The sequence below is a fragment of the Empidonax traillii genome, unplaced genomic scaffold, assembly GCF_003031625.1.
Source record: "Empidonax traillii isolate 1590-97213 ecotype Southwest subspecies unplaced genomic scaffold, ASM303162v1 scaffold1684:size115527, whole genome shotgun sequence".
Taxonomy (NCBI): Eukaryota; Metazoa; Chordata; class Aves; order Passeriformes; family Tyrannidae; genus Empidonax; species Empidonax traillii.
In genome coordinates this window covers 101,477-115,527 of record NW_020956877.1, presented here as the reverse complement: position 1 = coordinate 115,527, position 14,051 = coordinate 101,477, and the positions used below count along the sequence as shown (strand labels likewise).

The window sequence follows — 14,051 nt, the reverse complement described above, 5'->3', positions numbered from 1 at the left end:
CCCCCCCCCCCCCCCCCCCCTTTTTCCCACCCAACCCCGGGAGTGGGGGGGGGGCTGCACACACGCCCAGCCCCAACCCCCAGCTCGGGGGGTTGTCACAGATTGCCCCTCTGAGGGGTCTCAGTCCCCCCACCCCGTCCTCTCCCCCCACCGGGTACCAAGCGGCCCCTTTAAGGGAAGCCCCGCCCACCGCCGCCATTACCCCGAATGGTGGGCGCAGCCATTTTGGAGGCGGCGGTCACGTGGTTCCACTCCCCGGCGCCATTTTTGGCACCACCCTTCCCTCCGCCACGTGACTCCGGCTGAGGCCGCGCAGGGCGCCGCCATCTTGGAGTCTGGAGAGGGTGGTGGGGGCAGGATGGGGGGTCCTGGGGTCACCCAGGGGTCTGTGGGTCAGTGTAGGACACCTGGGAAGGTCTACAGGGCGGGCTTGGGGTGTCCTGGGGCACTTGGAGGACTCTGGGGCAGGAGGGCGGACTCTGGGTTACCTGTGGGACAGGATGTGGGGGCACCTGGGGCTCTTGAGGGGTCTGCAGAGCAGGACAGGGGTGTCTCGGGGGTCTGTGGGGCACCTTGGGGCTATCTGCTAGCACCTGGGCATCTGTAGGGCAGGACTGGGACATCCTGGGGGGGGTGTCTGTGAGGCAGGATGGGGAATCTTGGGCGTCCTCAAAGCTCTGTGGGGTGACACAGCATCCCTGGAATGTGAGGGGCAGGACGGAGAGTCTCACAGGGCTTTGGGGTCTGAGCAGAGGACAGGGGACTCCCTAGCCTGGGTGGGGACAGGATGGGGGGTCCTACAGGCCTTTGGAGGGCACAACAGGGGCTCCCAACGCAGCTGTGCCCGGCCTGGGAGAGGGTCTGGGGGACCACGGTGGCCCCCACCCGCCAGAGGGCCCATGTCCCCCCAGTGTCCCCCGCGTGTGTCCTTCCTGCACGTTGCCCCCGTGTCCCCCCGCTGTCCCCGCGCTGTCCTGGCCCTTTGTGGCCGTGGATTGTTCTGGCTTTGCCGGGCTCAGCACCCCCCACACCGCCCCCCCCCGTGCTGATCCAGGCCCTTCGCCCGCTGACTCACCCCACGTGCGGGGCCGGTGCTGAGCTGGCAGAGCCACGGCCCGGGGGGGGGGCACGGGGGCTCCCCCGAACCCTCCTGCTGCCCCCCCAGGGACCCGCTTGGCAGGGACAGCCCTGTCCCTGTGCCTGTCCCAGGTGTGCCACCCCCACAGCATCCCACAGACCCTCTGCCCCCTCTTGTCCCATCTGTGTGAGCCCCCCCAGTGTCCCCCCAGGGGCAGCCCCGTTCCCGTTCCCATCGCAGGTGTGTGACCCCCCTTCCCTCACCCCCCGCCCCCCAGCCTTTCATCCCGGCCTTTCATCTCCGGTCGTCCTGGCAATACCCCAAAGGGGGGGGAGGCGTTGCCATGGCACCCAGGGATGCTCTGAACCCGAGCCAAGGACCCTGCAGCCCCCCTGGGGTTCTGTCCAGCCTCAGCCCCTCAGCCCCCCAGGGGTGGAGGTGCCCACAGCTGTGCCATGGCCATCAGGGAGGTAAGGCCCTGCCAACAGCCCCCGTCCCCCCAGAGCCTGGCCCGGTGCCCCCCATTGCCAGGGTGCTCCATCGCTGCAGTGCCCGGGTGCTGAGGGGCCCACGCCCACGGTCCCCTGTCCCCCTCCCCAAGGGACCCCTCCCTGGGGTACCCCCTCCCCACGGTACATGGCCCCTGGAGGACCCCACCCCGAGGCCCCCCCGTGCCCAAAGCCCCCTGTCACCACGTGCCCCGGTCCCGGCGGTGACCCCGGCCCCCCTGTCCCCCCAGGAGCTGCGCAGCGGCCGCCTCTGGCGGGGGGTGCTGGCGGAGGCCGTGGGGACCCTCATCTTCGTGGGGGTGGTGCTGGGGGCCTCGGCGGGCCCCGGCCCCCTGGCGCCGGCGCTGGCGGGGGGACTGGCGGCCGGGGGGCTGGTCTGCACCCTCGGGGGGCCGCAGGCCAACCCCGCGCTCACACTGGCCCTGCTGTGCACCCGCAAGCTCGGTGCCCTGCGCGGGGCCCTGGCGGTCCTGGCCCAGTGCGCGGGGGCTTCGCTCGCCGCCGCGGCGCTGCCGGCCGGCACCGGCCCGCTCACCGGGGTGAGTGTCCCCAGCCCCGCGCCCTCCCTGGGCACTCGGGATGGGTGGACAGGTGTCCCTCCCGCAGGTGGGGACGGCAGGGACGGCGCTGGCCTGGGAGACCTTCGCCACCTTCCAGCTGGCGCTGGCCGCCTTCGCCACGGCGGAGCTCGCGGCTCCGCAGGCCGGGCTGGCCCTGGGCAGCGCCGTGGCCGCCGGTGCCCTGGCCGCGGTAAGGACCCCCCAGAGTGTCCCCCCACTCATAGGGGTCCCCACCCCGCCAGCCCCTGACCGTCTGCCCCACAGGGGCCGTTCTCGGGGGGCAGCATGAACCCCGCGCGCGCGCTGGGGCCAGCTGTCGTCACCGGGGTCTGGGACCACCACTGGGTGAGTTGGGGGCGCCCCTGGGTCATCTCAGAGGCCCCGGGGTGGGGGTGGGTCCCCCAAATGCAGAGTGGGACCCCAGGATGGGGTTCCCAGGTCTTCCCTTCCCTTGGGTGGGTCTCCCAGGGATGGGTCAACCTCATCTCAGTCCCCATCACTGGTGTGGCTCCCTGGTCCCCCCATCCCCTGAGCAGCCCCTCTCCCCTGTGTCCCCCCAGTCCCTGGGACCCCCCAACACTCCGTGCCCCCCCCAGGTGTACTGGTTGGGGCCGGTGCTGGGCGCGGTGCTGGCCGGGCTCTCCTACGAGTTCCTCCTGGCCCCCGGAGCCTCCCGGGAGAAGTTGGGTGCCTGCCTCGCCTGCCGGGACGTGGCACTGGTGGAGACCCCCAGCCCATCCCCTTCCTCACCCTCTGCCCGTGGCCCCCCGGCCCCCCAGGCTGAGCGGGATCAGGGCACGGCGTGAGCCCCCTGGACCCCCTCTCCGATCCACCCCACCGATCCTCGACACCCCAACGCCATCTCCCCACAGCCCCCAGAGCCTTCCGTGGGGGGCAGCCAGGGCACGGTGTCCCCCCTGGTGGGATGGGGGGTCCCTGCACGATGGCTCCAGCCCCCCCTCAACCTTTTACTGCCCCCTCTGCCTCCCGGGGGGATTAAAGGTGCTTGGGGGTCGCAGGTGGGCCCGGAGTGATGCTGTGATGGGCAGGGGGTCCCGACCCCCGCCCTCGGACCACGAGGGTGCCGCGACGACGCTGGGGCTGCTGGTGGGTGGGTGCCCCCTCCCAGCGGCCCCCCGGTGAGGGTGGGGGCCGGGACCCCCCGTTGGCCCGTCCCGTGCCGGGGCGCTGAGCACAGCAAAGCCCTTTGTGGTGGCCTCTGCAGCCCCGGCAGATTCCGGCGGGCGCCAATGGCCGGGCCGAGCCCTAATCCCCCCGGCCGGGGACTCAGCGCCCGCTAAGCCGGGCTGAATAAACCCTCCCGCAGACAACAGCAGCGGGGGGGGCGGCCCCCGCAGCCCCCAGTGGGGCTGAACCGGGGGGAGCCACCCGGGAACCCCCTTTGGGTAGGGGAGGCTCCCGATGGGGTTGCCCCAAAGTGTCCCCAAAGCACAGGAGGGGGGTTGGAGGTGCCTCAGAGCTGCCCCGAGCATGGGAGTCCCCCAAACCACACGGAGGGCACCTGTGGGTCACAGCCCCCCTCCACGCCAGGCAACCCCAGGGATGGGGGGGCACAGCTCTGGGGGGGTCCCCGCTATCAGGGGGTGCAGGGCTGTCCCAGGGGGGCTCGGGGGGGGTTCCTTGCTGTGTGTCACCCGCCCGCACCCCGGGCAGCGAAGCGGTTAAGGGGGGGTGGCAGAGGTGGGATCCCACCCCTGGGGCCGGCCCGGGGGGGCCCTTATAAAGGTGGGCACGGGCGGCCCCCGGGGAGGGGAGCGGGGCCGTGGAGGGCAGCGGGGCCAGGCCATGCGGGAGCTGCGCTCGTCCTCCTTCTGGAGGGCCATCCTGGCCGAGTTCCTGGGCAGCCTCCTCTATGCCCTGATGGGGCTGGGGGCCTCCCTGCGCTGGGCCCCGGGCCCCCCCAGCGTCGTGGGGTCTGCCCTGGCCTTCGGGCTGGCCCAGGCCACCGTGGTGCAGGCGCTGGGCCACGTCAGCGGCGGCCACGTCAACCCGGCCATCACGCTGGCCTTCCTGATGGTCTCGCAGCTCTCCCTGCCCCGTGCCGTGGGCTACCTGCTGGCCCAGGTGCTGGGCGCGCTGGCTGGGGCTGGGGTGCTCTACGGGGTGACCCCGGGTCCCGTCCGCGGCACCCTCGGCCTCAGCGCGGTGAGCGGGGGCACCGGGGGGCTGGGGGGGTCTGCGGGGCTGGGGACTGTGGGGCAGGGAGGGGGAGTGGGGTTGAGGGGTTCGGGGGTGTTTGAGGGGACAGTAGTGGGGGCTGGGTGTCTGGGAGAGGTTTGGGGCCAGGAGGGATTTGGGGTTCAGCGGGGTTGGGGGTTGTGGAGGGGTAACGAGGAGGGGTTTGGGATGCTGGGGGGAACGGGGGACCATCTCTGCATGATGCTTAGCCCCCCCTCCCCGTGCAGCTTCACCCTGGCGTGGGTCCAGGCCAGGGCACGGTGGTGGAGGTGCTCCTGACAGCCCAGTTCGTCCTCTGCGTCCTCGCCAGCTTCGATGACCGTCACGATGGGCGCCCAAGCATGGCTGCCGTGCCCGTCGGCTTCTCCCTCGCCCTCGGCCACCTCTTCGGGGTAAGGGCGTCCACGGGGACCCCCCTGCCGGGACCCTGGGGGCTGAGTGGGACCTGGGGGGCTGCTGTCCAGCCCCCCATCACCCCGTCCTCCCACAGATCCACTACACGGGCGCCGGCATGAACCCCGCTCGCTCCTTCGCCCCCGCCGTCATCACCCGCAACTTCGCCAACCACTGGGTAAGTGGGGGGGGACGGGGACCCCCAGACCTGCCCCGGGCCCCCCCAGTCCCTCCCTGCTTGTCCCTGCCCTGTCCCAGCCGCCGTGTCCCCGCCGGGCGGCTGCCGGTGTCACCGCGGTGACATCAGCGCCCCGGGGTGCTGGTGGACCCCCAGAGCTGTTGACCCCCCGATATCCTGGCGGGGATGCGGCCGCTCGCTGCTCACCAGGAGGCAGGTCCTGCCCCCTCCCCGATATCCCGGGGGCGAGCACGCCGTCTCCTCCCCGGCTCACCGGGTGCCCGCGGCCCCGGGGGTCGGCGGGGAGGGTGCCGTGGCTCGGGGGGCTCTGGGGCCGGGACCCCCCGGTGCCGGTGCCCACGCCGCCCCCCCGCAGGTGTACTGGGCTGGCCCGCTGCTGGGCGCGGCGCTGGGCGCGGTGCTGTACGAGTTCGCGCTGTGCCCGCGGCCGCGCAGCCTGGCCGAGCGCCTGGCCGCCCTCAAGGGAGAGCCGCCCGCCGCCGCCGTCACCGCCGCCGTCACCGCCGCCGCCGCCGCCGAGCCGCCGCCCGAGCCGCCGGCGGAGCCGCTGGAGCTGAAGACGCAGGGGCTGTAACGGGGCCCGTCCCGGGGCGCGGCCCCGCGCCCGCCGCTGCTTTGCTGTGACGGGGCCGCCGCGGTGCGTGTGGTGCGTGTGTGTGCGGCGCGGCGGGCGGGCGGGCGGCGGAGCCCCCGCTGCCGGCAACCGGGCACCGGGCTACCGGCAACCGGGCACCGGGCTGCCCGGGGCCGCCCGTACCGGGCCGGGGCCGCCCCGCCCCGCCGCGGCGGGACTTCTGTGTTCGGTGAATTAAACCTGCTCTTTTATTTTGGTAACCGCTCGCGGCCGTGCCCGGCGCCGGGGTCCGGGAGGGACCGGAGGGGGGGGGGGACACGCACCGGAGCCCCCCCGGGCACCGCGCGGAGGTGGCGGGAGGTGCCGCCCGTTCCCGCGCACGCGGCGGGACCACGCCCCGCCAGCGCCGCTCTTAAAAGGGCAACGTCTCCACCCACCCCGTCCCAGCAGAGAGAATTGTGTGTCCCCCCCCGCTCCAGCGCCGCGGGGCGGGGATCGAGGGGAGGGGGCGGCGGGGCACGGCGCGGCGTCGCTCCGGTGGTCCACACCTGTGGTGGGCGGGGGGATGGGGGAGTTGGGGAGGGGTGTGAGAGGGCCCACAGGGATTACAGGTGAGGGTTGCCGCTTGAAGGGTGCGCGCGGGGCGGGGTCTCGTTCCGCGGGAACTGGGACAGTTGTATAACGCCGCCCCCGCACCGGGACCGCGGGAGCCACGGGGACGGGGCGGCGGTGAGCGGGGACGGGGGACACCGGGATGGGGGGACACCGGGATCGGGGCGGGCATCGGGATCGGGGCGGGCATCGGGATCGGGGGGGTGCCGGGGGCTGCGGGGTGATCAGGATTCGCGGTGGACCGGGAGCAACCCGGACCGGACTGGGGCAGTGCGGGTTCGGGGGGTGCTCCGGGATCGAGGAGGGTACCGGGGCCTGGAAGGTGCTCCGGGATCGCGGGGTGGGGTTCATCGACGACCGGGAGCGGGGGGTGCTCCGGGGTCGGGGCGGACCGGGGCTGTGGGGTGGGCCGGCATAGGGCGGGGTCGGGACTGGGAGGTTCGCCGGTATTGGAGGGGACTGGGACTGGGGGATGCTCCGGGATCGGGGATCCGCCACCGGGATCGGGGTGGACGGGGAAAAGCGGGGTGCTCTGATATGGAGGGGGACTGGAAGCGACAGGCGGGGCGGTATCGCGGGAGCCCGGGACGGGCAGGGGGTCCCGGAGGACCCCAGACCGAGGGTACACGGCGGTGCTGACGGTGCCCCGCAGGCGGCCCCCGGTGCCGGTATCGGTGAGCAGCCCCGCGCTGCATGGACTGGTACATGATGAACTGCGAACTCCTGGCCACCTGCAGCGCCCTGGGCTACCTGGAGGGTGACGTCTACCACCGGGAGCCCGACTGCCTGGGTAGGTGGGCGCCGGGGCGGGGGCGGTGAGGCCGGGGGAGGCGGAGACTCACGACCCCGTGTCCCCCCAGAGAGCGTCAAGGACCTGATCCGGTACCTGCGCCATGAGGACGAGACCCGGGACGTGCGGCAGCAGCTGGGGGCAGCCCAGATCCTGCAGAACGACCTCCTGCCCATCCTGGTGCAGTACCCGCAGGACAAGGTGCTCTTCGATGCCGTTGTCAGGTACCGAGGGACAGGTCTGGGGACCTGGGGGGGCCCTGCGGGGGCTCCTTGCAGAGCGGGGGTCCCTCACGCCCCTCCATCCGCTCTCAGGCTGATGGTGAACCTGACGCAGCCAGCCCTGCTCTGCTTCGGGAAGGTGCCCGCGGATGCCGCCTCCCGGCACCACTTCCTCCAGGTGTTGTCCTACCTGCAAGCCTACAAGGAGGTGAGTCTGCTCGGGGCAGGGCCCTGGGTGGGGTCTCTGCCCACAGCCCCCTCGCTCACGTGGGGTGTGTTCAGGCTTTCGCCAACGAGAAGGTTTTCCTGGTGCTCAGTGAGAAGCTCTACGACCTCCTGCAGCTGGTGAGTCCCTGGGGGGCTGCGGGGTCTGTCCCTGCTGGGGGACCCTGTGGGGGCTGCGGGGGCTCTGACGGCTCCACGCCCCCAGGACTGGGAGCAGCGGCAGGAGGAGGACATGCTGCTGATCGAGAGGATCCTGCTGCTGGTGCGCAATGTGCTTCACGTCCCCCCGGACCCCCCGGAGGAGCAGGTACCGGGATGGGGCCCTTCCCCGCTTCCCCTGCGAGTTTGGGGCCGCCACGGCTCTGTGGAGACCCCGACTGCCCACCCACCGTGCCCCCAGGGCGTGGACGGGGACGCCAGCGTGCACGACCGGGTGCTGTGGGCGCTGCACATCAGCGGCATGGACGACCTGCTCAAGTTCCTGGCCAGCGCCCAGGTGGAGCAGCAATGGGCCCTGCACGTCCTGGAGATCATCTCCCTCATGTTCCGTGACCAGGTGAGCTGGGGCAGGGCCGGAGGGGCGGGGAGCCCCCCCGGGGACCCCGCAAAGCTGACGGAGCTGCCGGCAGAACCCCGAGGAGCTGGCGGCGCTGGGACAGGGGCCGGCGGGCGCCGAGCACGGGGAGGACACGCGGGAGCTGGAGACCCTGCGGCAGCGGGAGCTGGCGGAGAAGAGGGCCCGGGCACTGCAGCGCCCGTCCAGGTGAGGAGGGGGGACCCCCGTGGCAGGGCTGGGACCCCATGGCAGGGCCGGCACCGCTCAGCCCCCTGTCCCCCTGCCCAGGCACTCCCGTTTCGGCGGCTCCTACGTCCTGCAGGGCCTGAAGTCGATCGGGGAGCGGGACGTCGTCTTCCACAAAGGGCTGCACAACGTGAGCACAGGGACGGGGACGTGGCAGGGGGCACGGGGCCTGGGATGTGGCAGAGGGCACCGGGATGGGGACGTGGCGGGGGGCACAGGGACAGGGATATGGTGGGGGTCCTGGGGCCAGAGGCATTGGAGGGGGCACAGGGATGGTGCCACTGGGGTGTGTCCCCCGCAGCTGAAGAGCTACAGCCACGACCTGGGCAAGGAGCCCCGGCGGGTGCCCCGGCGGCGCCAGGCAGCCCCCGAATCCGAGCTCTCCCGGCGCTCCGCCCGCAACGTCCGGCTCTTCCTGCGCCACTTCTGCCAGGACTTCCTGGAGGGCTGCTACAACCGCCTGATGCTGCTGGTCAAGGTGAGCAGCTCTGGGGTCCGGGACCCCCTTCCTGGGCTGTAGGACCCCCTCTGACCACCCCCCTGCCACCCCCAGGACCAGCTGGTGAGGGAGAAGGCTCAGCAGCACGATGAGACCTATTACCTGTGGGCCACCGCCTTCTTCATGGCCTTCAACCGGCGCCGCGGTTTCCGCCCGGAGCTGGTGTCGGAGACGGTGAGTGTCCGTGCCTTCCACTTCATCGAGCAGAACCTCACCAAGTACTACGAGATGGCCCTGATGGACAAGAAGGAGGCAACAACCTGGGTCCGCAGGTGAGCACCTCGGGTGTCTGGGACTCCCCGGGCACCTGGGGTCACCCTTGGTGTCTGGGACTCCCCCGGGCACCCAGAGTCACCACCCTGCCGTCCCCAGGATGCACTTGGCCCTGAAGGCGTACCAGGAGCTGCTGCGGACGGTGCAGGAGATGGACCGGTCCCCTGAGCAGGCGGTGCGGGACAGCAGCCAGGTCATCAAGAGTGAGTCCCTCTGTCCCTCCGCCCGTCCCGGGGTGGGGTGTCTGACCCCCACCCCCCACCCAACCCCCCCCTCCTCCCCAGGCAACATCTTCTACCTGATGGAATACCGGGAGCTCTTCCTGACGCTCTTCCGCAAGTTCGATGAGACCAAGCAGCCTCGCAGCTTCCTGCGGGACCTGGTGGAGACGGCCCACCTGTTCCTGCGCATGCTGGAGCGCTTCTGCCGCGGCCGCGCCAGCCTCGTGGTGCAGGTGGGGCACGGCTGCCCCGCCGAGGGGGACCCCGGGGGGTCGGGCAGCCCCTCCTGAGCCCGTCCTTGTCCCCCCCCAGAGCAAACGCGTCCGCAGGAAGAAGAAGCCGCGGGCGCCCGCAGCCCTCACCCCGCCGCCACCCAGCACCGCAGAGCTGGAGGAGCTGTGGGCAGGATTGGCCCCGCAGCTCCAGGCCTGCCTGGAGGTACCAGGGAAGGGTCCAGCCCTGTGGGGGGCTCTGGGGGTCTTGGTGGAGCGTGGGGTGACGGTGTTCCACCGCAGGGCGAGGTGCCCCTCCCCGAGGACGTGGTGCCCTTCGACGCCGCCTCGGAGACGCCGGTGGAGGAGCAGCGCGCAGAGGCTCTGCTGCGGATCCAGGAGTGCCTGTGGCGTTCCCAGGTGCCCCAGGCCCTGAGGCTGCTCCGCTCTGCCAGGTACCGGCACCGCAATTCCCATCCCGTGTCCGGGGTGCTGGGACACGGTGCCAACCTGTCCCCCTGTCCCCCCCAGGGACGTCTGGCCCGAAGGGGACGTGTTCGGAGCTGCTGATGCAGGGCCCTCTGAGGAGACCCGGCTGCTGCGGGAGATCCTCGTGGCTCCCCTGCCCCGTGAGTCCCTGGCTCTGACACCGGGGAGGGGGAGAGCTCTGGGCCAGAAGAGGGAGACCTTTGGAGACCCTCAGCACGTCTCACCGCAGGGCACACACCCCCTGAGCCCGAGGAGCCGGAGGACGAGGAAGAGGAGGATGAGGAAGAGGAGGAGGAGACCGTGCAAGTGTCAGAGAAGGAATTCAACTTCCTCGACTACCTGAAGCGGTGAGAAGGGCTGGGTGGCCCCTGGGGGTGTGGGGGGGTCCCGCTCTGGGGCAGCCACACTCACGGGGGGCCGTGGCAGGTTCGCCTGTGCCCCCGTGGTGCGGGCGCTGGTGCTGCTGCTCCGGGGGTACGCGCGGAACAGCCCCCGCACCAACCACTGCGCCGCGCGGCTGCTGCACCGCCTGGCCCGCGACCTGCACATGGAGCCCCTGCTCTTCCAGCTCTCCCTCTTCGCCCTCTTCCACCGCCTGCTCAGCGACCCTGCGGCCGGCGCTCACCAGGTCAGGGGGACCCCCCGAGCCCCCCGGGGAGGGGTCTGTCCCCGTGTCCCCAGCCCTGCTCTGTCCCCACGTCCCCCAGTCCCACTGTCCCTCCTGCCCTCCCCAGGAGCTGGTGACCTTGGCCAAGTTCATCCTGGGCAAGTTCTTTGCGCTGGCGGCCACCAACAAAAAGGCCTTTGTGGAGCTGCTCTTCTGGAAGAACCCGACGACCGTCTACGAGATGACCAGGGGCTACAGCTCCCTGCAGGAGGGAGAGGGGTGAGTGGGGTTGGGCAGGGGGCTGTAACCTCCCCCTGTGCCCCCCCATCTCCCCTCACTTCCCCTTTGCCCCGGCCCAGGGCTCCCAGGAGCCGGGTCCACCCCTGGACCCCCCAGGAAGAGCAGGAGCTGCGGGAGCTCTACTGGAAGTACAAGGAGGTGGAAGGTACTGGAGGACCCAGGGGTAGGGGGGCAGTGGGGACCCCTGGGGGGCAGCGGGGACTCTGTCCCTGCACCTTCTGCTCCCGCAGGCGAGGACGTGATCGCTGCCATCCTGGCCCATCTCCCGCCCCCCGGGCGGACGCGCAAGCAGGTGGTGAAGCAGCTGGTGCGGATGGGGCTGGCCAGCAGTGCCAGGGACTTCCCGCGGGAGAGGTGGGTAAGGTAACCCCACGGGGGACCCCCGGGCTGGGGCAGGGACCCACCTCACCCTGGAGCAGGCACCCACAGCCTCGAGTTCCCCCAGGAAGGGCACCCGCATCGTGCTGTGGACGCAGGACCAGGAGGAGGAGCTGACGCGGCTCTTTGAGGAATTCCGGGGCTCGGATGGTGAGCGGGGCTGGGGTAAATGGGGGGGTGGCCCCCCTGTAGCCCCCCACCCTGACCCCCTGCCCCGCAGATGTCCTGGGGAACATCATGAAGCACCTGACGGCGCGGCGGTCGCGGGCACGGGTGGTGGAGAAGCTGCTGGGGCTGGGGCTGGTGTCGGAGCGCAAGGAGCTGTACAAGAAACGCCGGAGGAAGAGCCACGGCCACGGCCCCGGGCAGGTAGAAGGGGGGCTGCGGGGCTCTGGGCTGTGCCCCGTGGGTGCTGCTCCACCCCAGGCACCCGAACACGGCTGGTTCCCGCAGGCTGTTGCCGGCATGCCGGCTGTGCCAGCCCAGGACAGCTCAGCAGAGGATGAGGACAGCGAGGAGGAGGAGGACGAGGAGGATGAAGTGGACGAAGGCCCCATGGAGGAGAACTGGGCGCCCGAGGAAGGGGCTGGGCAGGGCCTGGCTCAGCATCTGCATCAGGAAGGTGGGTGAGGGGCTCTGACCCCCCCTGGCTGGGCTTGGCTCCAGGGCCGGACCCTGTGTCACCTCCTGCTGTCCCCAGGCCTGGCCGGGCCCCTGCGGTGGCTGCAGAACTGTCTGCGGAGGGCGGCGCAGGACCGCGAGGAGGACGGTGAGTGGGTGGGGGTCCGGGGGGGCTGTGGGGTCAGAGGGTCCCGCTGACGGTGCTCTCGGCACAGGCACGACCCAGCCGGTGCCGCTGGTGCCGCTGACGGAGGAGAACGAGGATGCCATGGAGAGCCGGCGCTTCCAGACCCTGCTGCGGCAGCTGGGGCTCCGGCCCCCCGCCAGCGAGCAGGTGAGCTCCCTGTGCCTGTCCCTGTGCCCATCCCTGTCCCCTTGCTCCTGGCACAGCCCTGCAGCGTCCCCCCTCTCTTCCCAGGAATCCTTCTGGCGCATCCCAGCCTCCCTCACCCCGCAGCAGCTCCGACGTGCGGCCGCCTCCATTGCCCACCACGGCCCCGACCCCTCGGGGTCCCCCCAGGACCCGCCAGAGCCACCCAAGTGCCCCCAGGACCCATGTGCAGGTGAGGGGCCGGGCTGGGGGTGTGGGGCCCCCACCAGTGGGGACGGCCCTGAGCCGCTCTCCTTGTGCCCCTCAGCAGAGCAGCTGCCGGCAGAGCTGGGATTGGACTCAGAGAGGTGAGATGAGGATCCTCTCCCCAAGTTGGGGGTCTTTTCCTCCTGATCTGGGGGGTCCTCCCCCTGCCTGGGGAGGGGATCTGGTCCCCTGCACTCTCCCAGTGCTGGGCTGAGTGGTGCCAACCCCTGTCCCCATGGCTGCAGCGAGGAGCTGGTCCCTGTCCCTGTCCCCAGCCCGGCGCAGTCGGGCACCAAGAGGTGCCGGAAGCTCGACAGTGAGGATGAGGATGGCGGGAGCTCAGGTGGGTTCAGCCCCTCCGCTCTCTCCTGTGGGGCTGAGGGGCTCTGGGTGTCACCAGGAGCTGGGCACAGGGCACTGCTGGGTCGTGGTTGTCCAGTCTCCATCCCCTTTGCCCCGTCCCTTGGGCTGGGGAGGCGATGGACGGGCAGAGGTGTACCCCCACTCCCCTCACCCTCTGGCTGGGGGCTCAGCTCCCTCCCCTCTTCCTCCACCCACAGGTGCTGGGCTGGCTCCTGCAGCCCCCTGCTCCGAGGAGGATGAGGAGGACGAGGACCTACAGCCCCGGGGGAGGCGGAAGCGTGTCCGCTGCCTGGAGGAAGAGGAGGATGAGGAGGAGGGTTGAGGGGCTTCTCTTGTCCGCCTGTGCCCAGACCCTGGGCTGTTTTCTGGGGTTTCTGCAGGTTTTCTGGGGTTTTCTGCAGGTTTTGATCCAGTTTTTAAGGGTTGCACAAGCAGCCAGTTGCTGCTCCCCCATCCCCCTCCCTTGGTGCCTTCATCTCCCCGTTTTACCCCAAATTCCTTTTTCCTCAGCTGGTTGGGTTTGTTTTCCTTTCAAAGCTTTTAAACCTGGACAGGGCCCAAATAAACAAACGTGACTGTTGGCCTTCCCTGGTGAGTGGGGCTGGGGGGAGCTGCAGCTGGGGGGTCGAGCCGCTCTGACCACAGGGAGTGCCCCATCCCTGGTCCCTGTCCCTGCACCGGGGCCCCGCGTGTCGCAACCCCCTGATAAGAGGGGCTATAAAGGGGCCGCGGGGGCGGCTGTGGCTGCAGCGGGGCAAGGGACGTTGGCATCTGGCCAGGGCAGGAACGGTGACAGCAGCGAGTGGGTGAGCCGGGGACACTGGGGGGTCACGGGGGGCTGCGGCCGCAGGGGGCTGATGGGGCTCTGCCTTCTGCCGCCTCCACAGCCTGTCCTGGATCTGCCGCCATGGCCCAGGTTCTGCTCCTCCTTCCCCTCCTCTTCCTCAGCCCCACCATCGCTCTCTGTGACGACGCGGACCCCGGGCCGGGTGCCAGTGAGCGGCTGCGGGCGCTGCTGGCGGAGCTGGCGGGTCCCATCCTGACCCAGAAACGGGGCGTCCCGTGCCAGGACCTGGGCCCCAAGGCCCTGCCCGGCTTCTCCCGGCTGCCACCAGAACCCCACGCCCTGGCCCGCGCCGCGCTGGCGCTGGCGCTGAACGGGGCCGGCTGCGCGGCCGAGGCCGAGGCCGAGGCGCTGGGGCTGGCAGGGGAGCTGGGCACCCCCACGGCCATGGCGCTGCTGCGGGGCCTGGCGCGGCTGCGGGAAGGCCCGGCCCCCCAGCCCCTGTCCCTGCTCCTCCTCAGCCTGGCACGGCCGGGGGGCTCAGCCTGTGTGGATCCCACCCGGC

The 14,051-nt window shown here is 71.4% G+C and overlaps 4 protein-coding genes across 5 annotated transcripts in view; all 4 read left to right on the top strand.

The window, feature by feature from the left end:
• The first annotated feature begins 1,510 nt into the window (after positions 1-1,510).
• On the top strand, positions 1,511-3,121 carry LOC114070784 (probable aquaporin TIP4-1). Its single transcript, XM_027908371.1, is given in 5 exon segments — positions 1,511-1,548; positions 1,818-2,156; positions 2,158-2,337; positions 2,412-2,492; positions 2,744-3,121. Coding segments are annotated over 5 exon segments (825 nt in total). The 5' UTR covers positions 1,511-1,533; the 3' UTR covers positions 2,954-3,121.
• A 41-nt stretch (positions 3,122-3,162) lies between these two features.
• Positions 3,163-5,580, top strand: MIP (major intrinsic protein of lens fiber). Its single transcript, XM_027908373.1, has 4 exons — positions 3,163-4,313; positions 4,574-4,738; positions 4,837-4,917; positions 5,294-5,580. The coding sequence occupies exons 1-4, from the start codon at positions 3,954-3,956 to the stop codon at positions 5,510-5,512; spliced, it is 825 nt and encodes a 274-aa protein (XP_027764174.1). The 5' UTR covers positions 3,163-3,953; the 3' UTR covers positions 5,513-5,580.
• A 628-nt stretch (positions 5,581-6,208) lies between these two features.
• On the top strand, positions 6,209-13,283 carry TIMELESS (timeless circadian regulator). Of its 2 annotated transcripts, none has more exons than XM_027908369.1 (29): positions 6,209-6,241; positions 6,777-6,914; positions 6,985-7,138; positions 7,229-7,343; positions 7,418-7,480; positions 7,566-7,667; positions 7,761-7,916; positions 7,990-8,123; positions 8,205-8,292; positions 8,464-8,640; positions 8,716-8,933; positions 9,034-9,137; positions 9,219-9,388; positions 9,468-9,593; positions 9,671-9,822; positions 9,899-9,996; positions 10,086-10,203; positions 10,283-10,484; positions 10,591-10,742; positions 10,823-10,908; positions 10,994-11,117; positions 11,209-11,291; positions 11,362-11,510; positions 11,595-11,763; positions 11,842-11,910; positions 11,978-12,096; positions 12,181-12,440; positions 12,585-12,682; positions 12,900-13,283. In XM_027908369.1, exons 2-29 carry the CDS (start codon positions 6,818-6,820, stop codon positions 13,022-13,024), a joined length of 3,708 nt encoding a protein of 1,235 aa, XP_027764170.1. In that variant the 5' UTR covers positions 6,209-6,241; positions 6,777-6,817; the 3' UTR covers positions 13,025-13,283. The 2 variants fall into 2 exon arrangements, with proteins under 2 accessions (XP_027764170.1, XP_027764169.1); XM_027908368.1 differs by having other exon boundaries at positions 12,873-13,283.
• Positions 13,284-13,539: 256 nt separating this feature from the next.
• Positions 13,540-14,051, top strand: part of APOF (apolipoprotein F) — a 1,583-nt gene continuing 1,071 nt past the window's right edge. The window contains exon 1 of the mRNA XM_027908359.1: positions 13,540-14,011. Coding sequence (XP_027764160.1) covers positions 13,610-14,011 — 402 coding nt within the window. The 5' untranslated portion in view covers positions 13,540-13,609. The remainder of the gene's footprint in view (positions 14,012-14,051) is intronic.

What these genes read in the sequence shown, in the direction of transcription:
- MIP (XM_027908373.1), top strand. Translation starts at nt 3,954, where the DNA reads ATGCGGGAGCTGCGCTCGTCCTCCTTCTGGAGGGCCATCCTGGCCGAG. An exon ending in GCACCCTCGGCCTCAGCGCG is followed by an intron (nt 4,314 to 4,573) that starts GTGAGCGGGGGC and finishes CTCCCCGTGCAG; the next exon opens with CTTCACCCTGGCGTGGGTCC. An exon ending in GCAACTTCGCCAACCACTGG is followed by an intron (nt 4,918 to 5,293) that starts GTAAGTGGGGGG and finishes GCCCCCCCGCAG; the next exon opens with GTGTACTGGGCTGGCCCGCT.
- TIMELESS (XM_027908368.1), top strand. Translation starts at nt 6,818, where the DNA reads ATGGACTGGTACATGATGAACTGCGAACTCCTGGCCACCTGCAGCGCC. An exon ending in CTGCGGCCGGCGCTCACCAG is followed by an intron (nt 10,485 to 10,590) that starts GTCAGGGGGACC and finishes TGCCCTCCCCAG; the next exon opens with GAGCTGGTGACCTTGGCCAA. An exon ending in ACGGCCACGGCCCCGGGCAG is followed by an intron (nt 11,511 to 11,594) that starts GTAGAAGGGGGG and finishes TGGTTCCCGCAG; the next exon opens with GCTGTTGCCGGCATGCCGGC.